The sequence below is a fragment of the Pipistrellus hanaki genome (genome assembly GCF_964339955.1).
Source record: "Pipistrellus hanaki genome assembly, chromosome: 1".
Lineage (NCBI taxonomy): Eukaryota > Metazoa > Chordata > Mammalia > Chiroptera > Vespertilionidae > Pipistrellus > Pipistrellus hanaki.
This window is the reverse complement of record NC_140503.1, coordinates 38683517-38710582: the sequence shown is the minus strand read 5'-3', so window position 1 is coordinate 38710582 and position 27066 is coordinate 38683517. Positions and strand designations below refer to the sequence as shown.

General features: G+C 43.4%; 1 protein-coding gene across 8 annotated transcripts in view; it reads right to left on the bottom strand.

Moving 5' to 3' along the window:
* TRIM9 (tripartite motif containing 9) overlaps positions 1 to 27066 on the bottom strand; it is a 95821-nt gene that overhangs the window by 18702 nt on the left and 50053 nt on the right. For 4 of the 8 annotated variants that reach the window (XM_084886871.1, XM_084886874.1, XM_084886876.1 and 1 more), the window contains exons 2-7: positions 25677 to 25772; positions 23616 to 23738; positions 17653 to 17763; positions 16670 to 16823; positions 8028 to 8185; positions 6310 to 6448 (exon numbers count right to left, since the gene is read on the bottom strand). In XM_084886871.1, coding sequence (XP_084742997.1) covers positions 6310 to 6448; positions 8028 to 8185; positions 16670 to 16823; positions 17653 to 17763; positions 23616 to 23738; positions 25677 to 25772 — 781 coding nt within the window. Of the gene's footprint in view, positions 1 to 6309; positions 6449 to 8027; positions 8186 to 11196; positions 11242 to 16669; positions 16824 to 17652; positions 17764 to 23615; positions 23739 to 25676; positions 25773 to 27066 lie in introns of all 8 variants that reach the window. The other 4 variants (XM_084886870.1, XM_084886872.1, XM_084886875.1 and 1 more) reach the window with 2 other exon arrangements.

The window sequence follows — 27066 nt, the reverse complement described above, 5'->3', positions numbered from 1 at the left end:
TGCTTAAGAACACCTTCTCAGGGCTCGGAGCAGCTCTTTGCTGAAGTGCTGGGATTTACAGCCTTATCGGTAGTCTCCAAAGTGTGGCCCCAACATTCCTTTTCCTCCCCAGGCAGCCACTGTCTCTGCGACCAAGAGCAGCAGCCGTTGGTACCAATGGTTGAAGGACCTGTCTCCAGGAACGCTCACTGGGGATGGGGTTGGGGACTAGCACAGAGATGTGATTAAGGACAGGCCCTGAGGGAGAGCTCAGATATTATATTATCCTGGAAATGACCACCTCACACCTTCTTTTAAAAGCAGGAATGTTGTTCTTTAAAACAAAACAAAACAAAAAAAACCTCTCCGCATGACTCTTTGGAAGGGTTCAAGTCCTCTTTCTGCCTGGGGTTTCTGGATAAACACGTGAAGCAGCTACATAAAGCTGCTTTGTTTTGACAAGACGTTTCAGACACCTAGCAGACACACGTAGGAGTGCTTTTCTCTCTTGCCTTTCCTTTAGCTGAGAGCAAGTAGCGCTGTGCTAGTGTCAGACTTGGGATCGCTTTCTCCTCTTTAGTTCCCTGCAGCGGGAACAAATAGCACTGTTCTGAGGCCAGACTGCACTGGGCTGCACATCGGAGGCCGCAAGGCCCGGGTCTGGCAAGGTACGTAACCTTCCAGAGGCTGCACCTTCCCATAGGTAAGAGTGGTGCATTAATGATAGTGATAGAGTGTGTGGTATGTAGAATAATGGCTGGCCCAAAGTGTCCACATCCCAATCCTGGGAACCTGTGTCTGTGTCACCTCACTTGGCAAACAGACATCGCAGGAAGATGTGATTAAGTGAAGGATCTTGATCTGGTGAGGTTATCTGGAACTATCCAGGTGGGCCCAAGGTAAGCGCAAGAGTCCTTACAGAAGGGAAGCACAGTGTCAGAAACCAGAGAGTGGAAGATGCTATGCTGCTGGCTTTGCAGATGGAGGAAGGAAAAGGAAAGACATTGGATTCTCCCCTGGGACCCCCTGAAGGAACGCAGCCCTGCTGATACCTCCCTCAAAGCCCAGTGAAGCCCATTTAAGATTCTGACCTCAGGAACTGCACGATGTTAAATGTGTTTTAAATTGTCAAGCTAGTGGTAACCTATTAAAACAGCAATGGGAAAACAATACATAGGGTAAGTCTGGAATGTTGCAGCAACAGAGCCTGGGTGGGGGTGGGACGGGGCGGGGGGAGAGATTAGACATTAGCAATGGGTACAGAGGTATAGTCTAAAGTCTATGTAGCTGTCATTTTTCATGGGATATTTTAATGAACAATAAAGAGGGTTCTTAAGAACACAAAATGAATCAGAGGTTTTTTTTTTTGGGGGGGGGGTGTGGAGGGCTTATTTATATTATAATTCCATACCAGAGCCTTCTGAGGTATATCTAATACTTCATTACCAAAGATTCCAGATAATACATTAACTTTTAAATGTGTTAGTGGAAATATTTCTAAAATGCATTATGTAACTCCTCACCCAGAACATATGTCATAGAATGTTCTTTTAATTTTTTTTTTTTTTTTTTGGTCTATTCAGTTTTTCTAGTTATCTTTCCTGCTCAATGCTACCAATAGCCTCAACTCACTTCTCTTCCAAGTCCTTCTTCTCTCCTCTAATGTGATGCTTCTAGTGCTCTTCATAACTGGGTCAGGGCAGTCGGTGAACTGTGCGTAGACTAAGAGGAAGTGAGAACCGAGTGGGACCCAGGGCTCTGCTGTGAGGATAGCACAGGCGCTTCTATGCCTGAACCTTTTTTCCTCCCAATCCGAGATCATAGTGGCTTATTTCTTGGTTGTAAGATGACCATCCTGACTGCAGGGTAGACAGCTTAGCTTTAGAGAAGTCAGGTGGCGCCATGGTTTTTAGATGTTCTGAGTCAGGTGCCATGCGGTTCAGGAAGAAGGAGGAGTAAAACCCATACGTACTAGAGCGGGAGCATGCCTTATGCATCTCTGTGGTCCTGGGTCCAAGCCCAGTGTCAGACAGCATCGAGGTGCTCAGTTACTGCTTTTGAATGAATGACGTTCTTTTCACAGTCGCCTTAATGCAGATTTTGAAGTTTTAGGCTTACACACAGTTATTCCCTTCGGATTTCTCCCTCCCTCTCTCTTCTCTGGGAAGTCTTCTCTTCCCTCTAGATCATGTGCATTTCCCTGCAATATGTTGTAATGTATTTCATGTGGTTCTAAGATGTAAAACAGCCAGAATATTATTCCCATGAGAATATACATTTGGAAAACTCTCTTTTAGTGCTAGCTGAAATAAGTCAGAGGAAGACCAAATATCATATGATTACACTTATCTGTTAAATTTAAAAAACAAAATAAACAAAGAAAGAAACAGACTCATAGATACAGAGAACAGACTGATGATTACTAGAAAGGAGGAGGGAACTAGGTGAAAAATGTGAAGGAATTAAGAAGTACAAATTGGTAGTTACAAAAGTACAGCATAGGGAATACAGCCAATAATATTGTAATAACTCTGTATGGTGCCAGGTGGGTACTAGAAATATTGGAGTGCTCACTTTGCCAAGGGTATGATTGTCTAACCCTATGCTGTACACCTGAATCTAATACAAAATAATATTGAATGTAAACTGTATTTGAAACATTCAAATAAGAGCTAATGAGATACAAAAATAATAAAAAATATAACCCATTTGTAAAACTGTCCAAAAAAAACCCCCTCTTTTAGAAACATTTTTACTTTTAGGATAGGCTTCTTGTAGGTCAAAAGGAAACTCTAAGTAGTAGAATTAGTGTAAAATTAAATAGTCATACATGTCTAGTATAAAATCTATTTGAAAGGCAATTTGGAAACACAGATCAAGGGCCTTAAAAGTCATTGGTTATAATGCCACTTCTAGGAAGTTGTCCAAAGAAAATAACCTTTTCACACAAAGATTTGTGTTAAGAGTATTTATTACACAGCGTGCAACCCTTCCTGTCCTAATCCTGCAGGCGTGGTGAGCACAGGCCACCTCTGTGGAAAGGCTGCAGGGAGCAGCTCCCTGGCGCTGAGATCTGAGGCTGGCAGAGGGAACTTCTCCTTTCAGCCAATTAACAAACAGCCTGCATAAAGGATGTGACCCAGGAATACTGCCTTTGGTCTATTTCATTTTCTCTCCAGATTAAAAACATAGAAAAAAGTATAGACTACTTCGATAGGCAGAGGAGAAATAGAAAAAAGTAAACACAAAATTTCCCTTTCTTCTTCTTCTTCATGTTTATTTTAGCAGTAGTCTCCCAGACTGAGTCCAGAACTCTATGTATTAAGAAGACATTGTTACACAATGTCATATATGTATACATATCACCAGGGTTGTAGGCTGTATTTTAAAATATTGTTGACATTCTTAGTTGCTTGCAGTTCAATTTCTTCTTAAGTCAGGGTAATTTGGTTTGGAATACAACGGACCTTATTTGTATGGCTGTTTTAGGTACATCCCCAAGAACTTTGTTTGTAGGGAACTACCCAAACATATATTTGCCTTTTCTCTGCTCTTTTAATAACACATTCTTTATCATTTCTATCAAGTTAAATTATTTTTCATTGCTTTTCTGACCTTCCCTCTACAAGTTATGTCTTCCCTTTCTCCTCTTTCACACTGTTTATCATAACTTGCAAACATGCAACTATTTGTGTATCTATTTCTTTAAGGCCCGTCTCTCTTCCTAGGCAGCAGGGAGAGGTCTGCTTGACACTCTATATCCACAGCCTACTACACAGTGGGTAGTTATCAAACACTGCCCAACAAATAGATAAATAAATAAACACATCTGATTTTGAAAAAAATTATGAGAATTCATAACAGTGTGGGCATCTGATCTTCCCTAATGTTACCTTTAGATCAGCAGAAATTTCTGTGATCATTCAAAGGGTGTAAGTGAAGTGACTTTAACCTCAGACGAATGCATGTACATACAAGTTTGACTTGCAAGCACCTAGGAATTCTATTCTGTGACACAGACTTTTTTGCTTTGAACTTTGGAAAGGGGTTAACTCTTGCTAAGAAGAATTCAAAATATTTTTATTATACTAGAAAGCCAAAACCAACCACCCCTTCACCCCCAATAGCAGCAAAGAAAAAAAAAATCTCTAAAGCAAACTTTTCCAGGAATTATAAGAAATAATATTAGTAAAGCACAAGCCCAGTTAATATATCAACACTCCATTAATGGCATCTTTCTCACTGATTTCTAAAGAAACAAAGAAGATATAATTTTTAATTCTATAGGCTTTCTGTATTGTTACAGATTAATTAAATTAAAAAACCTATTCATTATACTTTTTCTTGCTTTCTAAATCTTGTCTCGTTGTTTGAATGGAGAGAGAAACAAATAGAACAAACCAAAGTTATGGAGAAGGCATACGTGTGTGAACTTTATTTCATCATGAGAAAATCACTTCTGTGCGGTAACAGAGGATACTGGTTATCTACGCGACGCTAAGGTTGTCTTTGTAGTTAGATACATACCTTATATTTGTATACAATATATAAAATTCATGGAGGAAATTATGTCTACAGCACAGTCTCTTTGTTGGAAGAGGACTTGTTCCATTAGTTTCTTTTAGAAAATGACCCCCAGTTCTGTGACTGTGGTACCAAGGATCGCAGTTTCAACTGTGTAATTTATTAGACACCACAATCTTACGGACATTAAGTGAAAGCTATAAACTACCTCCTCCTGCAGGATGAAAAGAGAGACGTGAGTGCTCAAGCTGCTAAGCTAATAATAACTGATTTTAGCAGAAGAGTATGATTTCCACGATGTATTAGGAGTAGAAGCAGTGTCCCAGTAAGTCTGATGACATGGGTTAGTAACATGAGTAGCAAATGGTCTCCCTGCTCCCAAGGCATGCACCTTGCTCTTCAGTCACACATCCTGTACACATGGAAACCAGGCTGCCACCCTGAAGGGCCCGCTGTATTGCGTCTAAGAGGAACTCTCGGAGGGCATTGGCAGTGACCATGGGACTGTGGGAAAAGAGGCAACTGCTCTCAAGCTGATATGTCATGCTAAAATGATCATCTCAGGGAGACTCTAGCTGCCACATCCCTGTCATCCAAACGGAAATAGACCATGTGGGCATCTTTTCTTGAAGAAATCCTTCTCTCTGAATAGCATCCCTCACAGACTTATGACTGCACCCCACCCATGGTTTTCATGGCCAGGGGCCTATCAACCATGCTGTGGAATTTGAAGTTGTGCTTGTTCTTAACCATGTGGACCATTTTAGGGGTGACTGGCACGGGCTGAGGTTTGTGGAAAGTGTGTGTGTGTGTGTGTGGGGGGGGGGGGGCCTGGAAAAAACACTACCATAGTTCGTTTAGCTAACATCTTGAATTTGACCCAAATCAACATGGCTAGTTCTGCAGAGGGAAGTTAGGCAGAATGCCAGTGGTGTGGGGGTCTTCTATGATTAAAACCACACCCACAGGTATGATTAAAATAACAAACACCTCTTCATAGGCTGGAGTTCATGTGTTGTAATTGCTTTTTAAAATGAAAATGTTAAAAGCCTCAGAGATGATGCCTGGCCATCTGAGCTGCATGGCTTCCCTTTGATGACCCAACTATTTACAGACCAAAATACCTAGAAACTGACTTTCTACGGCGGCCTGACCACACCTAGAAGGACTGGCAAAGACAAAATGGCAAGGTAACGCGGAGTTGCTGGTCCCGTCCTGTCTGGCGCCCATGGGCAGCCTCAGTCCTGGTGCCGCCCGCCTGGTCTCGGGTGCGAAATGGAAGCAGTCCATGCTGGGTGAGGCAGAGTGGCCGGCCGCCCTCTCTGAACCACGCCAGCACCCCACCCCTGGGAACCACGGTGGGTCAGACACCTCCGCAGCTGGGAAGAGCCTCCGCCCACCCTCGGGAACCAGCAAGCACTAACAGGCCATTCAGAAGCATCTGGGCGACAGCGGCCCAGGATGTGGATGGCGGAGCATGGGAGCCTGCCCTAGAGCCTAGATAGCATCCCTCACAGACTTAGGGCCTCACATGCCGGGGGGGGGGGGGGGGGGGGGGGGGGGGGGGGGAACGGACAGTCAGGCCTTGGAGTTCCAGCTTCTTCAGCGGCAGCTTACTTAGAGCGTTATCAAAGGGAGCCGCCGGCCCAAGCCATCTGAGCTGCTGCTGTGGCCTCTTTGGTTTGACACATCCACACACCATGGGCCTGGGCCAGGGTGCAGAGCGAGTCACGGCCACCCCGCGGGGCTCTGTGGCTTAGATGCCTCGTAGCTCTCGCTCGGACGGACACTGCTGAAGGGCCTTACCCTCGGACGTCTGCAGGACCAGGGTCTTGCTGTACTGGCTGACGCCCGTCTTGTTGAAGGCCTTGACACGCGCGTTGTACGTGCTGTTGAAGTGGAGGCCGTCCACGGTGCACATGGTCTCCTTCCCGACGTACACCTCCTGAGGGCCGACAGATAACGGACCGCCTTTTAACTAACGGGAACCCTCGGGAGGCGCGTCAGAAGGTGGTGTTCCCAGTGGTTAGGGGGGAAAATGCTTTGGCCTCAGACCTGGATTTGACTCCTGGGAGCTCTCGGGCCATCTAATGGACCTCTTTGAGCCTCAGTTTCCTCATCTGGAAAATGGTTATAGGAATACTCAGCTTGTGAGGGTTCGTGTGAGGATGGCATGAGGTCACATAGGCCAACCGACGAGCATGGTGCCTTGTAGTTAGCACGGCAGCTTAATGAATGGGACTCATTAGCAGCGAGGGCTTAAAAAAAATTAAAATTGTGTGTCATAGATAGCATTATGCTTGTGATGATTAGCACAGCATTTACACAGTGTATTATACCTATGAGCTCTTTATCTACCATCAGTGTGATTTGTAAAACACAGATCTGAAGACGTGAGGGTGGTCTCCACATTGTGCTTATAACTCCAATAATGACTTCAGGACTGTGGCAAGGACTACCCACTGAAAGCCATAGGCATACAGGTTTTCACTGTACAGAATGAAGGGGGAGGAAACAGGGAAGGGAGAGAGAATGACATTTCAAAGGCTTAAAATAAACCCTAGCATTATGCATGGTTAGCATAGGTTAGGCATCTACCTCCCTCTTTAGCTGCACACATTGCAACATTATGCTGATGTAATGAGTAAAAATAATTCACGTTCAAAGCACAGCCTTAAAACGTCAACTCTCTGGTGGGACTCTGAGAAGATTGGAGCCTGGGATGGCAGCGTGCTAAGGACTTTATATGGATGATCTACATGACTCTTAAGAAGGCAGGGGGTACATGTTATTATTATCGTCCCCATTTTACAACTGAGGACATGAAGGCTCATCGAGGCGAGGAATGGGCAGCCACCAGCTAGGGTGGAGTTCGGACTTGAATGCAGGCATTCAGCCTCCAGAGCTCACAGCACTGCATGAACTTCCTCTTAAGAAGAGCAGGACCATGTCCAGCTGATGTGGCTCAGCGGTTGAGCATTGACTGATGAATCAGGAGGTCATGGTTTGATTCCCGGTCAGGGCACATTCCTGGGGTGCAGGCTCGATCCCCAGTCAGGGGCGTGCAGGAGGCAGCCAATCAATGATTCTCTCTCATCACTGATGTCTCTCTCTTTTTTCACCCTCCCTTTGTCCCTCCCTCTTCCTTCCTCTCTGAAATTAATAAAAGAAGAAGAAGAAGAAGAAAGAGAAGAAGGAGGGGGAGGAGGAGGAGGAGGAGGAGGAGGAGGAGGAGGAGGAGGAGGAGGGAGGAGGGAGGAGGAGGAGGAGGAGGAGGAGGAAGGAGGAGGAGGAGGAGGAGGAAGAGGGAGGAGGAGGAGGAGGAGGAGGGCAGGACCACTTCTATTCGGATACTCCTTTCTTCATCTCTTATATGGTACTAGGAGAAAGCAGGCCTCAGTTGAGGGCAGACAGACCCTGCCATATAGCATGTCCCCAGGAGAGGAGAGTGGGCCTGAGCCTGCATGGCGGTGCACTGAGGAAGTCACTTGTTTTGGTTAACCAGGAACAGGTTCTCTGCTTACCCGGAATTGACCACCACTGCCGTCATCCAGCTCCAGAATGTATCCCTCGGCGGGCACTGTGGACAGAGGCGGCTGCTTCCAGGACAGCGTAGCGCTGTTGTTGTGGGTGCAGCACTCCTCCAGCTGTAGGATGGGGGTTGCTGGGACCGGAGAGGAAGCTAAACAGAAATTAGTGTAACCCTGGCTTCTGTTGCACCGCAAACGTTTCAGTGCCTTGGAATGATAAACATTCCTCTGATAAAACAAGCGACAAGACAGAGTATGTGGCCTCCGGAGGGGACGTGGGGGGAGGAGGGGACCTGCCCAGGATTTCCTCCCTGCCTCCAGGAGTGGGGCTGCTTCCTGAGCCACTGTGCTGCCTCTGCCAAGTCCAGGGGGTACTTCCTCCCTTAACTCAAGGGGAGACGAGTACTCTGGTCTCATTCCCTGAGCATCAAAGACACCACCTCTAAGGGAAATGGTTTGCATGGGGGATACATTTCCAGTCCAGCCCATAAAAGCCTTTTTAATCTATACCATGGTGGATAAATCTATCATAACATTTATTCTGAGACCTACACCCCAAGTTTATAAACTTGGAATTGCCTTATGCTGAGAAATATCTCTGAAATTACTATATTTCTAAGGTCCTATTCTTTTAAACCAGTGATTCTATTCAAGGCCTTGTGCATATACGGAGCTAAAACAGTGTATTTTTGAAAACTTGGTATCAGTTGACACAAACAGTGATTTCTCAGTTTTGAAACTTCTGAGGAACTTGACATTCTTTCAAGGTAGCTCTACCTTGAAGACAGCACTAGCTCAAGTCCATTCTTTCTGCAGGTATAGAACTGTCAACTGGGAGCCTAGAGAGCAGTATGGGAGCGACAGGGCCTGTCAGGGAGGGTCAGGGTGTCCTTGTGACCTTGGGGGAATCTGTCCCAGTGTTACTAGTCACAACATAGACCTGGCTCCATTTTGTGCTGAGTCTTCTGTGTTACTTAAAACTGATTTCAGACATTCAGACATAGAAATGTTAGGTAACGAATCATGAATCATTCAACTTCCTATATAAACTCGAGATATATATATGTATCTGGGGACAATGTTTTTACCAACTGCTTAACAATTACTTTTCAGCACCAAAGTATGAATTTATTTTTGTAGCACTTTAAAATAGGAGATGAGCCCTGACTGTTTTGGCTCAGTGGATAGAGCATCAGTTGGTGGACTAAAGGGTCCCAAGTTTGATTCAGGTCAAGGGTATGTACCTTGGTTGAGGGCACAACCCCAGTAGGGGATGTGCAAGAGGCACCTGATTAATGTTTCTCTCTCATTGATGTTTCTAACTCTCTAGCCCTCTCCCTTCCTCTCTGTAATAAAATAAAATAAAATAAAATAAAATAAAATAAAATAAAATAAAATAAAAAATCAATAACATATATTTTAGTAAGTAAATAAAATAAAATAGGAGACAACAGTTTGGCTCACATCCAGGGACATTTAGATGAAAAAAAAGCTAATTGTGGAAGAGGTATACTGGACCCAAACTGGACTCTGAATGGCATGCATTGAATTAAGTCTGCTCCCTTTGCCAGTCACACCAACCCAGAGGACAGTTAATTTAACAGCAATATAGGAAATGGGTTCTATGTATCCTACGAAACAAAAGCAAAAGACTGTGATACATTATGAGAAAACCATGCCTGAGTTACTATAGCAAATGTAATTAAATTAAAATTATGGTTAATTGGAGGTGATCAGTTTAGGAAGGGACATCATGTTTCAAGTGCCAATGGCATAGAGTGCAGGTGGAACTTATCAGAGAACAATGGCATCCGGAGCCCCAGAAATCCCAGAACATCTGGACATGAAGAAAGGAAATACATTCATCACCTTGTTCAATAGAAAGACTACGGGACTGGATGGAGGAAGGAAGAGAGAGAAGACATAACGCCCTCTAACGATTCTAATGACCATCTACACACAAACAGGTATCACCTAGGAGTTGTGATTAGAGGGTTAACTTTAGGTTATTATACACGTTAGGAACTTACTTTGTCATTTAAATATTTTCCATGTAAAAGCAATTTACTTTAGTATATTAACTGAGGAGTAAGATATAATACGTTCAAGCTAACCATTCTTCAAAGGGCTTCTAAAGACAAGAAATGATTCTCCTTGGGGTTATTTGATCTTAACTGGCCATATTGGTTAGAACATCCATAAATCAACAATTCCTAGGACTCTCTTTATTTCATTAGCACCCTATAGCAGTCTCATTTTACCTTTCTTCATGTTTCAAGAAAGTCTACATGTCATTGATTTTAAAATCAAAGAATAAGATCACAGTAAGAAACCAATAAGATGGTTTCAACCTGAATATACAAATGCTTGTGATGACTGATAAGAAACTCAAATTTCCTATATGCACATAGGTATAGTTAAAATGCTAATTGAAATACACAGTGTCATGTATAATTAAAGCATGTGAACATCATTTATAAGTCCTCAGTGGGTACACTTTAAAAGACCAAAAGGGTAGAAAAAAATCTAACAGCTCACTAGTTTTCAGATCTTAACATTGTCCCAGGTTTAAGCAAATAAGCAAACAAGAGAGAGAGAGAGAGATAGAAAGAGAGAGAGAGAGAGAGAGAGAGAGAGAGAGAGAGAGAGAGAGAGACTAACTAGAGAGAGACTAAATGAAGAGTCCAAGAAACATTTGTATATCTAAATCTATTTCTCAATGTGCTCAGAATTATTTTTGCTTTTCTTTCTTTTTTTAAAAAAATATATTTTATTGAATTTTCACAGAGAGGAAGAGAGAGGGATAGAGAGTTAGAAACATCAATGAGAAAGAATCATTAATCAGCTGCCTCTTGCACACCCCCTACTGGGGATGTGCCTGCAACCAAGGTACATGCCCTTGACGGGAATCGAACCTGGGACCCTTCAGCCCGCAGGCCGACGCTCTATCCACTGAGCCAAACCAGTTTCGGCAGAATTATTTTTTCTTTTTCATTATTTACCCCAAAGTGAAGTTGCATATAAAAGGCAAATGTGACAACATTAAGGCTGACATTTTTAGAAAAGCATTTGACAGTGGGTGCTATGTTACCCCATTTTACTTTAGTATTGGGTATAAAATAAATAGTCTACAAGAATCCAAAGTGTTTCCAAATTAATTTACCTTTTGTGGTTTGAAAATGGATAGCATCACACTTCCTGTGCTGAACTACAAGAAAAAAGGTTTTATTTTATTGAAACTCCTGTCACTGAAGCTACCATAGCTATCTTAATCTTGACACTTTTGTGATCATTCCCAGACAACTTTTTTTTTTTTCCTAAAGAACTAATTTCTCCTCTCTGATCAGAATTCTAGAACTTAGCATTCTTTGAGCCCATAAAATCCAGCTTCAGGCTAATAGCCTCCCCTTAGAGAGAAAGGGGCAGCTGTTCTTACTAACGTCCCTGGAGGGGCCTGGTAGAGCTATAGCTAAAATTAAATTTTGCAATGGTGTCTTCTTATACCAAAATTTTCAAGTGTTTTAACTTTTTAAGTCCATTTCATTCAAATTCTTCTCTCACATTTTTCATATTCATGTAATATTTCCCCCCTAATCCTTCAGAGAGTGAACAGTCACAACCACTCAGAATTCCTCTGTGAAGGCAGCAGGAGTATGAGGACATGTGCAGAACGGAACAGGGCCTCCCAGGATCGACATGAAAAGTAAGAATAGGTGGTGGCCTTGAGCACATACTGAATGCAGGATGGTGTGGTGACGTTTTACGTGTATTCACTCATTGAGTTTTCACAACAACCCCACAGTAACTGGTATTGTTATTATCTCAGCTTTGTAGAGGAGGAAACTGAAACAGAAAGGCTTCATGGCTGTAAGTGGCAGGGCTGGGATTTAGAGCCAAGCTTACGTTGCATTCTACTATTTCTCTAGTCGGCTGGTTAGTAACAGTGCACCAGAGGGAAGCCCCCACACCCAATTCCAAGAGGAAGTTTCTTTTTGGTTTCTATATGGGGACGATAAAGCCTCCCAAGACCCGATGGCATGGATTAATGCAATGTTTCACCGCGCAACCCATGGTGGTTGGAAATGCAATTTTGCTGAGTCACCTTGTCTGAAGGTTCCTTTGTGAACCCGTTTCTTTTTATGGGGGCTGAACAATACAAATGGCATCTGAGGGCAAGTTTAGATTATAGAGGAATAATAAGCTTTTTCTGGCAAGCCATCACTACTACACTGTTAAGGCTACACATGAACACAGGTCTTGAGGACATGCCTTTTAGGCCCCCAGGCCAGGAACAGATTACATGCATGAACAGATTACATGCAAGTAATTGTGTGTGCTCATCTCCACTGCCAAACCTCTGGGCGCACTTTCTCCATGATTTATAGGAGGGTCTGTTAAGGTCACACTGTCTTTGCCCATGACCTTGGTGCCTACTCAGAGCTTTTACCTTCAATATGAGTTTATAAAGTCAAATGTGTCTTAGGTGAGTAGAGGCAGTTAGGGGATTAGCAGCTGTTGGTATATGTGCTAAAAAGGCGAGAGGGACTGTTAAGTTACTTTCATCTGGTTCAGAATGAACACATTTCACCACCCAGACTAGTGAATCTTGAGATACTCTGTAAGCTTAGATAATTCTAGGGTAATATTTTTCTGGGAGGGCGTAGTATCTGAAATCTATTCTGAGCCAAGCAGCAAAGCCCTTAATAGATTAGGAAAATAATCTTAAAATTTCCTTTCTGTGACCTGGGAAAAGTTGACAATACCAACTTAGAATTAAGGAAAAACTAAACAACCAAACAACTCTCTTAAATACCCCCAAAAAACTAACCACACACACAAAAACGAATAAAAACAGAAAACAAAGCTTAATCTATTATCTTTTATAAAAGAAAAGTCTGAGATCAAACACCACTCCCAATAGTATAGAAAGAGGCTAAGATAATTTTTTAATCAAAATGCTACCAGAGAACATGTCATTAAAATCTAGGGATGTTTGAACAAACAGATACCAGCAATCTCCACTTAGATCTCAATTGCTTGGGGGTGATATGAAATCAGAAAGAGAAGATTAGTTAAATCCTTAGTTAATAGAATAATTTTAGGCAGTACATTCTTGCTGAATAGTAGCTGGGCTAAATGGAAACATGTAAAAACCAACAACAGAACTATCTTCTTTCATATCAAGAACAAAAAAAGGCATCTGAGATGAAATGCCAAAACTAGAGAAATGCTAAAATTTTGACTCAAGAAGAAAAAAGAAAAGAAAAAGTAAACAGAAATTTTAGCGCACAGTTTGAGTCATAACTTTAAATGTATATTTTAAGTAATTTGGAAAATATTTTAATTTTCTACTATAATCCACAGTTAGAAGACAATTGGAACCATTAAAAAACACTCTCTTGCACATATTGTTAGTTTAAAAATGGTCAGATTCCTTAAAATGCTATTTAAATTTTGGTAATTTATACATGGATTTTGAGGTGCAGTTTCTTGAGATTTTTTTTTTTTTTTTTACTGATAAGCTATGAAAATGCAGTTTATTAAATGACTGCAAATACACTAAAAATAAAATCTAAAGCTACACTGATACAGACGTGTAGATGTTAACAAATATCAAAGAGGCCAGTCTTTACAACAGCCAGTCAAGTTCCAGGGCATCATGAGCTTTGGCTTTTTCCTTCCGTCGCAAGCATCTGACGGATACAAATTATTCAGGTTCTAAAGAGGAATGGCTCTCACTGAACTAAACTTCAGGAGCACAAAACAAAGCATATAATGAGCTCTGCAGAGGGACACCAATCAGAAGTAAATTAAGTTAAGATGAAGTGTCAAAAAGAAAAGGAAAAGGGGATAATCCAGCCTCCTACCCAATGACCTATTGTATCACCTTCATACATGACTGTTCTGCATAATTTTGTGTCCCGGGTGAACTTCTGCGGTGTGTGTGCATTTTGGCCTTTAGAGTGCTTGGCACTCTGCTGTGTGCACAGAATAATGGGCTGTACTCACAGCTGGGTCCATGCTTCTCTCTGGGGCAGCCGGAACAGCCGAGGGACGATGCTTTAGTAACGTGATCTGTGAGGCCTAGCCCATAAACCTGAAGTTCCCAGACCAGATGAAGGGCCTGTTCACTCCAACACAATGGTTACCATCCTACCAAGTGGCCTGGACTCCATGGTGGGCAGAAGGACATGACTCAGAGTGACAGCGAACGGGGGAGGAGTGGCTCTGCCAGCAGATAGAAGCTCTTCAGAGTCCGGAGGCTCTTACCCTCCACCTGTCCCTCCTCTCCTGCCCATCACCAAGGCGAACTGGGTTGGCTCACTTTTTTCTCTCCCACCAGAAGCCCTTACATTGTCCTTTTGTGACCTATTTTCTCTTTTGAGCTGTGACATAAACTTTGAACGATTTTACCTCCTTGAAAGAATTGGGTACAGAAATGCTGATGGAGGGGGATTACCTGGGACTCTAACCACTACTCAGATGGCTGTATTTCACAGGTCACTGCATAGATCTTAAAGAAAAAAAAAATATTTTTATCTATTTATTTAAATTTTTTAAATTGATTTCAGAGAGGAAGGGAGAGGAAGAGAGAGATAGAAACGTCAATGATGAGAGAGAGGATTATTGACAGGCTGCCTCCTGCATGCCCCCCCGCCCCCACCCTACTGGGGATGGAGCCTGCAACCTGGGCATGTGCCCTTGACTAGAATCGAACCCAGGACTCTTCAGTCCACAGGCTGATACTCTATCCATTGAGCCAAACTGGCTAGGGCATACTTATTTATTTTTAAATACGTTTTTATTTATATTTAGAGAGATAGGAAGAGAGAGGGAGAGAGGGAAATATCTGCCTCCTACACACCCCCATTGGAGATCTAGCTGGCAACCCAGACATGTGTCCTGACCAGGATTCAAACTGGTGACCTCTCAGTGCATGGGACAATGCACTGAGAGGTCATCCAACTAAGCCACATCAGCCAGGGAAAAGAAGAATATTTAAACAGCAAGAAAGAGTTGCTGCAACAAAAACGAAATTTCTGAAGTTTCAGAGAGGAAGTTAGTTATTCCTCGAAGAAGCTGCTTAGTAAGGCACTAGCTTTGCAGTACGGACTGGAAGTTGAAGGTGTGGATTCCGGAGCCAGGCTCCCTGGCTTGAATGCTGGGCCTGGCACTCACTAGCTGTGTGAATCTCCACAAGTAACTCCGTTTCCTCAGCTGCCTAGTAGCACCGTGAGAATAAAAGGAGTTAATCCATGGAAAGCACTTAGAAGAGTGATTTGGGAAGCAGTCTATAAATGCTAAACATTCTTGTCACTGCAGCAAAGCATTTTTGTTTGCAATCTGTACTCTACTTCAATATGAATGAGGGCATTGTCCCGTAGCAATACATATTGGGCAACAAAATGAGAAAACTGAAAACTAAAAGAGGGTAAAGACCCATTAAGAAGCTAAGTTTCACTGCATGATACGAGTCAGCAGTACATGGCCCTACACCTTGCAGAGTTATATGGTTCTGTCTGTCTGATAAAGGAAGCATGTAGATTTTTCGTAGAAAACAAAAATTTTAAAGTCCGTGTCTTTTAAATCATTTATTATGTGGATGCTTAAATTGAGAGAAGCAAAGAGCAAATCAATTTCTTACGGAAACATCAGAAAGTGATGAATCATGGAGAACAGATCCATGGCTGCCAGGGGTTGGGGATGTGGAGGGAGGGGGGTGACTGACTATAAGGGATAGCCCGAGGGAGATCTCTGTGGTGATGCAATACCTCCATTGCAGTGATGGCTACACACCTGACAAAATGGCATAGGACCGGACACACACAGCGTGCCAATGTCCATTTCCTGATTTTAATGTTATTTGATAGTTAATATTTTTCAAATGGATATTACTTACTCTGCCATTAAAATATCATTGCATGATTGGTTTGAGTTTTTATTTTTATTTGAAAGAGTTAATTTTCTTATGATAATTTTAAGTATTTTTCCTTTCCCTTGGGCACACCTAAATCTCAGAGATCTGGCCATAGCCTTTAATCACTTAAATAAAAACATTAACATTTATTTCAAATTTTCATTTTCTTTCTCTATCCAGACTCAATTTTTCTGACCAGTACTGGCAGGGCCCTGATCCTCTCAACTTTCCACTAATCCATGTCCAATCATTTGCTCACTATTTAACCATGTGGAAGCAGTCATTGCAATTCTGAACTCTCTTGAGTTTTGTCAATATCTCTGGGTTACTTTTTGCAATAGGATAACATTTATGTACTGGGATGCGTTCGCTCTCTCCTCCCACCCTCCTTCCCCCACCCCATTTTTTGTTTTTGTTTTTGTTTTTGTTTGCCAGCTATTCTGATGCTGAGCCTCTGAAATCCCTAAAATTCTCAAACTGGCAAGCATTGAGTTAGTTTTGAGAGGTAGGTTATACAGCTTACAAACTACATGCCCATTACACCATAGGAAAGGAGCCATTCAAGGTTTTGTAACATTAACCATAGGCATGTGTGTTTACCTTCCCGCCTCTCAGGTGATTTATAAACCTGGCAGCTGCCTTTCGTTTGCCTTGACCCTGCTTCAAGCACCAGTCTCCACTCGGCTGGTGCTACGACCGGGAGGACGCAGGGACCCACCTTTCATCTGCACGAAGTCCAGCTGGTGAATGGACTGCAGCAGAGGGCTGTTGTCCAGACTCAGGTCGAAGTCTGTGGTCATCCTGGGAGTGAGCGTGCCTTTCCCCCACTGGTCCTCAGTCAGGTGCACTCTCCTTATGAGGGCGTCAGAAATCTAGTCACATCAAAGACCACAGCCTAAGAAGTACACCGCCACAGTGGCCAGAGAACACTGTCCGCAACTCTCCCCGCGTGTCACCAGCCACTTCCTTGCGACTCACACCTTCCTGACTCTGTGCAGGCAGCGAGGAGCAGGTTAGGCTGAGGGTGACCTGTGAGTTATCATGCAAATCTCGACGCTTTTGTGAGTCACGGGGGTGATATAAAAATCAGCAGCTGTTAATGGGTCTAACAGACAAATCTGGATGGATGATCATGCTATTTGTGACCGATCAGCTTAAAGCCAGCAACACTAAATAAAGATATGCTGGTGACTGATGAATCCTACTAGACCCAACAACCCTGATTCTCACCTAAGGTGTGGGTATCCTGTCAAGACTTGGAAATGAGCTTTACAAGTAGTTAAGAGAGGCTGCCTACGATAATCTGTAAACTCTTTGGCAAAGAGCTCTTTTATTTCTTATATTTAATCTCTGTCATTCTCGGCCAGTTTGGCAGAAAGTGACTTGCAAGTGATCTAAGTATTCCTTAATGAAAGGCCCCTTACTCATTGGGATTTGAAAGTTAAATAAAATTCAACTGACATTCATAGCGTCTCCCTAAAACAACTAATTCTGAAGAAATCATGAGACATCCAAGAAATTGAAAAACTTCACTTTTTTTTTTTTTTGGTGGGAGGCGGGGAAATCACCGACATATTGACAAGTAGGAGGTGTCAAGAAGATAGACAGCTTTCGTACTTAGGACCGGTGGGAATCTGGCCTTGGTAGAGTCAGTCTCATGGAACACTGAGACTCTGAGGCAGAAACGAACTGATAACTTACCTGCAAAAAGCCACTGGGGTCATTCTCCTTTATCACCTCCAGGCAGTACTCCATGAGGCCTGTGGTCTGGCGCAGTTTCACCGTGCAGTGAGAGATCTGATCTCTTACCACCTAGGATTGACGACAGAACAGAGTGGTCCAAAAAATGGCAGAGAGTAGAAAGGAATCAAACTGGGAAGGTGGAAAGCTGCCTCAAACCAGAATCCAAGAGCATCCTGGAGCAAAACTAAACGGATGAGACTATGTTGTGTCAGTGCCTGCTGTGGACAACGACCCCAGGGGACAGCGTGGGTAATGGCTCTTACAGGAACTTGTGACAACAGGACCCACCAGACGGGCCTGCAGACTGAAATCATGAGGATCTGGCTAGCTTGGTCCCTCAGAGGACATCGTCCACCGGTCCCCCTTCCTCTCCTCTTCTGGGAAGCAGATGACCCTGAGCGGCTGGAAGTGGAGGGTCAGGGAGAGTTTGTGAAGGAGCTGAGCCACCTGAGGTTCAGCTGCGGCTCCCGCTCTGGATCACAGTCCCCCCACCTTCTCCCACCACGGCTGGTCCTTCTAAACAGCAGACATCACCATCTGAACCCAGTTCCTTTCTCAGCCTGACTCTTCAGGTGGGGGTGGAGGTGGGACTTGCCGAAAGACCATGAACGGATGACCAGGAAGCCGGAGAGAGATGGCTGCGGAATTGAGTTTTAAGAATAACCCATTTAGAATCTGCTCCTTTTGGAAAGCAGTTTTAAAGGCTGTTGTCCTATTTGCCAAGCTGTGCGTCAGCTTTAACCTAGAAAGGCAGCTACTGCCTCTGGGAAGTTGTCTCTGCCCGGTGTCAAACGGAGGACAGCCCCAGAAAAGTTTCTTTCTTCAGAGATGGTCATCCTGTGTGTCCTCTGCTCAGTGGCCCACATCCTGAGGTCGTTTCTGCAGCTCGGAGTTGAACAAGGCTTTTCTAGGAATCGCACTCACTCACATGCGGATATTCATGCTACCTTGCAAAAGCCTCAAAAACAGCCAGCAGTCCAGGTTTTATAGATAATAACTAAAAGGAGTTTAAATAACAATTATTTAATGTCTTTCCATTTGTCATTATAAATTTATTTTACTTTAAAGATTATTACGTAGACTTTCTAAAACAATTGAAAAGGAGATGGGGGGAAAATCAAATCATCTCACCTCTCTTTATTTTTTTCTGTTTAATACATACTTTTTCTCACAGTGTGCTCATCATAGTATCTGCAGGAATACCACTAATGAATTTTTAGTCTAAGTAAATATTAACATCCTATTTCTTCTAGTTCAAGAAATTCTTTTAAAATATAATGTATACTATCCCATCACAGTTTAAAACAAATTTCCGTAATTATGAGGTAATCTTTTTTTATTTTTCTATTTGAGGTACAAATACTTTAAAGATGCATGCTTAAATTTATTCTTCACAGGTCATTTTGGTCAGTGGGGGAGTTTCTATGTGTTGCATCATGTCTTAAAGTAAGATAACTTATTAATGCTTGGAACTGACTCATGTGTGAGTTACAGGTGAAGCACCTTGGCCATTAGATTCATCGTATACAATAAAGAATCCTCCTCTTATTTTCCTAGAGTTGAATGTTTATCTCCCATATTATCATTACATTCACTGAAACTTTTTTTTTTTGAGAAAGAAAATGATTTTTTTTTTTTTTTTTTTTGTCACATACCACCGTACAGATCTTTTGTGACTTTTGCTCCTACATGGTGGGTGGCAGAGGACCACAGAATTTGCCAAATGAAACCGAAAGGAATTGCCCATAAATAACAAGCTTACAATCAATAATAATTGTGGCTTAATTATTAGACTTGGGCCCCTAACGAATTCTGATGAGAGCTGCTGAAGGTTAGAAGTTGTTACAGTGTGCCTAATTTTTCCAAATGTCTTCATTGTAATAGATTAATTTCTAGCCAGTAGTAGTTTTATTGGGATCGAGCTAATTATTGGCTTAAATTTGTTGCGTTTTCTTTCTAGCAATGGCTGTAGCCAATCAAATGCTATATAATTATTTTAAAATTCTTTGTGAACTTAAGCAGATATTCCTTCTTCCCTCTTTCTTCCTCTCTTTCTTCTTTCTTCCCTCCTTCCTTCCCCAATCTCTCTCTCTCTCTCTTGCCTATTATGAATCAATAGTAAAATAGCTTAGGTAAGCAGTTTGACAAGCCAATAATATAATTAGTGTAAATTTGTACTCAGTGATATGGCCATATAATCAGTTTTTAACAAACATAATGGGATCATACATAGTAAATAATAACAAAGTACATAGTAAATAATAACAAAGATAATGATGTAATAACAATAATGATTCTAACAAAATCCAACAGTACAGTAGGATTCAAAATCAAGCATTCTATAGATAATTACAATTGGGATATGGAGACCCTTTATAAATATGAAAAGCTCCATAAAACTTTATCAATATCCCTCGGCATTCTCACTGAGTCAAACTGTTGGTATGTTAGTTTATGGAAATTAAAGATTATACTTTTCCAGAATATTTTTTTATAACTATAGCTTTCTTTTCCCAGAGAATCTTGGGGTTGAAAGATGACTAAGACACTTATCACACACTATTCAACATAAGAATTCATTAAAAAAATTGGAGATAGAATACACTTAAGATAATTATTTCAAATTCTGAATATTACATAAATAACAATAATAATCAGATGTTTCCTTGGGTTTAGCAAATGAAAAATAGCATTTGTAAAGTTCCTGAGAAAAGCATTGGTCTCATTAATGAGACGTTTTAATTTAAGTTGTCACAAATTCCCTGGGAGGACCGCACAGAGAGGACAATACTCAGGGCCTTGCTCAGTGAGGGCAGACCTGGGAAGGATGTTAACAAACATGCAGACAGGACAGGGAACCTGGGGTCCAGTCTATCTGTTCGCCATGAGGACATTGCCCAGGAGTCCCAAATATGACCTGGTAATATTTCTTGAAAGCTCAAAAGCTTTTCTTCTCTCAAGTAGCTTCCTGACATTTGCTTTAGTTGACCACATCCTGAAAATAGATATTTGGCTCCCAGTGCTTTTTTTCACACCACAGAATAGTATCAACTCTAATTTACATTTCAAACAGTTTTCCTAAAATATGGCCACATCTGCATAAGTCTCAAAGCCTCTTAAAAAAAAAAAAGCTTTTAAAAATAGCTCACCCAACTTCGTGAACTATTTTGTAGGATGATCAAGTATAAACTCAGGCCACTAAAGAATGTCTGAGGTTCAGAGACAGTGATACCCATGTGCAGGCTAATTCTACACTATAAAATACGAGAGGCCCAGTGCACGAACTTGTGCAGGGGTGGGTTCCTCAGCCTGGCCAACAATGGGGGGGCTAATTGGGGCCAGCCACAGAAGGTTGTCTGTGGGAGTGCACTGACCACCAGGGGGGAGCTCCTGCATTGAGTGTCTGCCCCCTGGTGGTCAGTGCACATTATAGTGACCAGTCAACCAGTCATTCAGTCAACTGGTCATAACAGTCCCTTAGGCATATATATATATATATATATATATATATATATATATATATATATAGTTTATGAAGAATAAGCCTATAGGAGCCTTTCAGTGTGCTGAGTAAAACCAGATTTCTAGTCAGTCTCTCTCCGTAATAACATCAATAATAATAGCGAATATTTATTGGGTACTTTGGTCCATGTTTTCCAATGTCAGATGAAGTGATGACTACTTATCTCACGCACAGGAAGGAGAAACGGAGGCTTAACACTTGCCCACAGTTAGAGACCCAGTAAGTGATAAAGGGTGTCCTCAAACCCCATTCTCTCTGACACGGAGACTGGGCTCTTCACCACTCAGCTCCATCTTGCCTGTGAACAGAACTGCTCAATGAGCTCCAGCCGTCAGTGCTCTCAGAGAGGGCCTGAGCAGACTGTAAAGGCTGTCTTTGTACACGCTCACTTCCCAGCACCCCGAGCCTTTCGGATTGCTCAGGAAGAGAAAGTTGCCAGAACACACACACACACACACACACACACACACACACACACACACAACTCTCCTCTTTGTCAGCAAAAAGCTTCCCCAGAGAACTCGACCAAAGGAAGCGGAAGACCAAAAGATGATCCCTGCCAGACTGTGAGGGATGGGCTAGCCAACAAAGATAGAAAGAACTGTGCTTGGCAAGGGATGTCCCTAAAAGGCCAGTCTTTTCTCCCAAATGCCAGTAGCAACAGAAGCGTCAAGAAAGGGAAAAGGCAGGAGGACAAAAACGGAGAGAGAGACAGGGAGGCTGGCATCGGTAGTCACGGCGTTGGCATTGCTGGCTGTTTTTAGAAGCAGTGACAGATACAATCAGCTGAAACAGCAGAGAAACAAATCGCTCGAGACAGAAGACAGAACAGCTTTGCTGCCGAGGGGGACACCCAGCCACCTGTCTCTGGTTTCCGTAGCCCTTTGGGATTTGGGGCAGGGAACTCCACCCTGGGCAGAGTGAACTGAGGGCAGGGCCCTCTGCTCAGCAGCCCCCAAGAGCTTTAGTGCACCCTGCGGGGCAGAGCCCCAGTGATGCGTTAAAACCGCTCCTGTGTGGTCTCCATCTGCACCCACAGCACAGCTTATAATGCGTTTCCATCCAGTACCATCTGCAGAGGCAGCACTAAGGGGGGAGGGGGGGAAGACTGGGGAGCTTCATGACACCCTTTGATATAAATAAATGATGCTTTCTTAACCTCTGATTTCCTCTTCCACCCAGATTCCTGCCCTTACATCGTCCCCAATAGGAAACTTGAAGTTGCCACGATAATCACCATCCATATAATTGATTACAAACTGTTCGTTGTGTTCTGTTTTATAATGCCAGGAAAGTGTCTACAATATTTCAGAAAAGGCATTTCCACTGAGAAAACATTACAATGTTATGGCTAGATACTAAAACCATTGGCCCATTATTTAGGGAAAACCCCAGCTGTACAGCTCATTTCCTGAAGCTAACTGTGTTTTTATTTTAGATCCCTTTGTGGGATTGATTCAAAAGGTATACTGAGTTCTGCTAGAGCAACAAGAGATCTGGATTTCTGAAGCATGCTAAAATGAAGGGCTAGATTGGCAATCTGTTAATAATGTCAGAGCAATGACAGAAACCGAACAGGTGCATTCGTCCCCATGACTACCTGGATGGAGCAAGGCCAGGGTGCAGTGTGCTGACCACTGTCTTCCTCTCTCCAAGCTCAGCCAAATCCCACAGAGGAGAATGTAAGCTGCCACACCTCCCAAAGTTTGGGCAGCTCCAGGGCCAGCTCTCCCATGATCCCATCTGTGACCCTTTCAGCTGCAAGTAATTTTACCCTTCTCCATGGCGCTGGCCCCCACTCCTCGGAAAGCTCACTCTCTACCTGTGTTGAAGTCTTGTGTGGGTGTGATTTATCTCATCCTCTGAAATGTAGGCTCTGGAATGGCGCGTCTTATCCTGAGCCACCTTCTCCCCCCACCTCCTGCCGCCAGAACTCAGCTCCTAGCAGGTGTGCAGAAGGTGCTGGGGGACTGATGAGAGGGTGGGGGTGGGGACAAACCTTCTCTGTGCATTGTACTTCTACCAGCCAGAGGCAGGGCAGATTCTGGGCTCCGAAGCCAGGTTACCAGCACTGGAATCCTGGGTCCTTGGACCAGTTTCTAATATTGTGGAGCCATGGCTTCTCACCTCTAGAATGGGGGCAGGGATCTTTATTTATTTTATTAGGCCTGTACCCAAAGCAACTTCTGACCCAGAGGAGTCACTCAACAAATCCTGCTGAGTAAAATGAAGAAGTGAGTGGTGAATAAAGGGCTATGCCCACTCCTTGCCAGCCAGGCCACTCCCTGCCCTCCCAAGGCTTTGAGCATCCTACTTCCCCCTCCCACCTAGCCTGTCTGTCACAGCCCGAGGAGCCCAGCTCCCTGGCTTTCTGGTCCCCCCAGGGCCCAGCACTCACCTTCAGCTTGTGTTCGTGCTCCTTGTTGACGCGTGCAAGCAGCTGGGCTTTCCTCCTGTTGAGGGCATCAATAAGGGCATCACACTGGGCCACCAGGCAGGCCTCGAACTCCACACTGTTCTCCTGTGTGAGAGAGCACACCTCTCAGCCATACGCTGCCAGGGAAGACCTGCCGGAAAGAGCTGCCAAGAAGCTGGCACTAGCTGCCCTGTTCACCAGCTCCCAGCTTCCCCAAGCTTGCCCATCCACTGTGGAGTAGAGATCCCACTGAAGGGAAGGAATGTACATTTGCCTGTCCACAATGTATATTTGCCATCTCAAACAAACAAACAAAATCCATAAAAAAACAAACAAGTGGTGTTCTGCTCTAAATTTAGATAAAAAGGATGAATATCACTTAATCAACTTATTTTTAGCAAAAGGGAGTCATCTCCAAAGTCTGGATTATATTAAATAAAATCAAGCTTTGTTTGTAGAGTTGCACATGAATCCTTTTGACGGCTGGCATATGTTCAGCTGTGTTTGGTGGAAGGTGACATTCAGATAGGCTGGTTGCCTGAGGGAGTGGGGATTGTTAAGGCAGGAGAGATGAGTCAGTGAATTTGGGGAAGGAAAAGAAATAAGAAAGAGAATGGCAACGGTCTTCAATAGTAAACAATAATCAGACGACACCGGAAGTTTGTAAGAATGATCATGGGCAAAAGGGCTCCTTTCATTAAGGAAGGCAAAGTGAATATAAATGGGTAGGCAGCTAACGTCAGACAGGAACCAACAGCTTGTGGGGGAAGGTAACCACATTCTAAATGAATGGTAGCTTCCCCACGATGCTTATGTTGAATCTTGGATCTACATTTTTTTTAATTCATTACACATTCATTTTAAGCGATGCTTTCACTAAATTATAAGCAATGTTAAGTTTTGGTTTTCGTGGCACTTGCCTTGAGTTCTCAGAGGAGTCCCCTGGAAAGCATCATTGAAGAGCGTTCTCTGACTCATGCAGGGCAATATTGGGAGGGAGTGGGGAGCTTTCTATGATGCGCTCTGATTGGACCAGAAGGAAAGCTTTGTCTGATGAAGAGGTGAGGGTCGGAGGCAAGCCTGGGGCTGCATCATTTATGGCAGCAAAAGCAAAGAAGAGGCTTATCACTTGGGGAATAGAAGGACGTGTACAGCTGTTAGGTTGTTAAGGAATCAGAAGTTTTAACATGGGCATCTATGCCAAAAATAGGCAAAGAAATCAGTGTGATATGATTCAGAAAGAAAGCTGACTTACATTTAAAAAGCCATTTCTGGCTTGACATGGGTTAATTATTAGTTCAGAAAGACAATTTAATGGAGGGCAGAGCTCAGGTTACTTCTCTGAGGTAAATTTCAAGACACAAGAATGGTAAACAGTGAAGAAACTCATTATTTTAGCATGGCATGCAATTTATGGCGTCTCCCCTTTAGCTCTAGGGAAGAATTCACCAACTTCCAGATGCTGGCTGATCTGTGGATCATTGTGTCCAGATAAAGCAATCTGAAATTATAGTCACCAGGAGACTGTGGTTGAAAAACATTTACGTATCTAAGTAGAGGAGAAGCATCCCTATGGGGCAGAAAAGAAGGCAAGAGGAAGAAAAGGAAGGGGAAAAGGAAGGAAGAAAAAAGAAAAAAGAGCAAGGGCGATTTGGTTGTTACCATTAGAGAAGATGTAATCATTGCAAGGTGCTTAGGGAACCTATAGAGTTTAACAAACGCAACAACAATGACTTTAAATTCATAAAGAAGTAGACCTCTTTCTAAATCCACAGCCACGGAGAATTAGGACCTCTGTGTGGAGGGAGGATAGGAACTACTTGGAAAACCCGGTTCTTTCTGGCTACTGGCAAATGTAACGCCTCAAGAAGGAATATGTCAGAAGCTGGTCTGTATGTGTATTTGTATGTAATGGAAGAGAAGAAATAGGATTTCACCCACAACACATAGAAATAAAAGAGAAGAAACAATCTCCCCCATCACATAGTTTCATCTTATCCTCCTGGGTCTGCTGCCTGTCTCGGGTGCTGCCGCCTCAGGTACCTGGATCTGCTGGACCATGTTGCGGAGCTGCACCAGGAACTCCTTGGCTTCCTTGGCCCGGTCCGACAGCCCGTTCAGCGCCTGGGACAGCTGGCTCTGAAAGGCAAAGAAGGAAGACATGGAGCTAAAATCACATGAAGTAACAACAAGGTCAAACAGAGCTGTGCTGACCCAAGACCCAAGAGTCCTCGGCCCCCTCAGATTGCTCTTGTCTGAGTCAGGCCACTTAGCCAACAGTGGTCCATGTGGCTTCTGATATCAAGGGTCTCCAGATGCCTTCCATAGGCTCTGAGGAGCTTCTCTTCTAGTCAAGTGAGACCTTCTGGCCGTGCAGTCCAAAGCCTTGGCCCGCTGATATTTGCCTGAAATGTTCTCATCTCATTAAGTATTAATTCAGAAATAAATTATTCAATGCCTATTATTTGCAAGAATTGAAAAAAAAAAGCAAAAAAAAAAAGCAGAGTCAGATGATCTAATATTGATCAACATTATTTAGCCCAAAGGCCTATGGGTGTGGGGTTGGGGCAGAAGGAGTGAAGAGAGTCAAGAACAGGACGAGGGAAGGAAAGAAGAATCTCAGTGTAATGCGCTGAGGCCATTTATTTTATTTAATTATTTTAAAAATATATATATTTTATTGATTTTTTTACAGAGAGGAAGGGAGAGGGATAGAGATAGAGAGAGAGCTAGAAACATCGATGAGAGAGAAACACCGATCAGCTGCCTCCAGCTGCCTCCTGCACTGTGCCTGCAACCAAGATACATGCCCTTGACAGAATCAACCTGGGACCTTTCAGTCTGCAGGCAGACACTCTATCCACTAAGTCAAATGGGTTTCGGCACCTGAGGCCATTTAGATGGAAAGATAACCTCAAAGGGCACAAGGACATTTTCCTCATTAACATCCTCCTTCTCCAAGTACAGCCCCGCTGCCAACTCTTCTCCACCCTGGCCTCCTAAACCACAGCGTGCTGTCTGTGTCCTCCCACCCCACCCCGTCCATGTGGGGAAGCAGTTCTGCTGGGGGCGCATGTCCGGGGAAGCACTGGCTCTCCCAGCCTCCCTGTCTGCTGGGGTGGCCACGGGACACACTGCTGATGGGTGAGACCTAAGAGGAAGCTATGGGGGCAGGTAGAGTCTGAGGTAGCCTCTGCGTTTCTGCAAACAGGAGCCAGTATCACAGGTGCATTCTTCTTCCCTTTTGTTCCTGACTTTATGACAGATTTCTTGTGATTCTCAAGAGGAGAGGGCCAGCCTGATAAGGGAGCAGGGGCAGAAAGAGAAAGAGCCCAAGCTCCAATGGCATCTGTGAACAGCTGAGCCAATGCTCGAGGTCTCCTACCAGGAGGCTTCTTGTTAAAACTCACTCCAGGTTAAGTCCGTGCGCTGG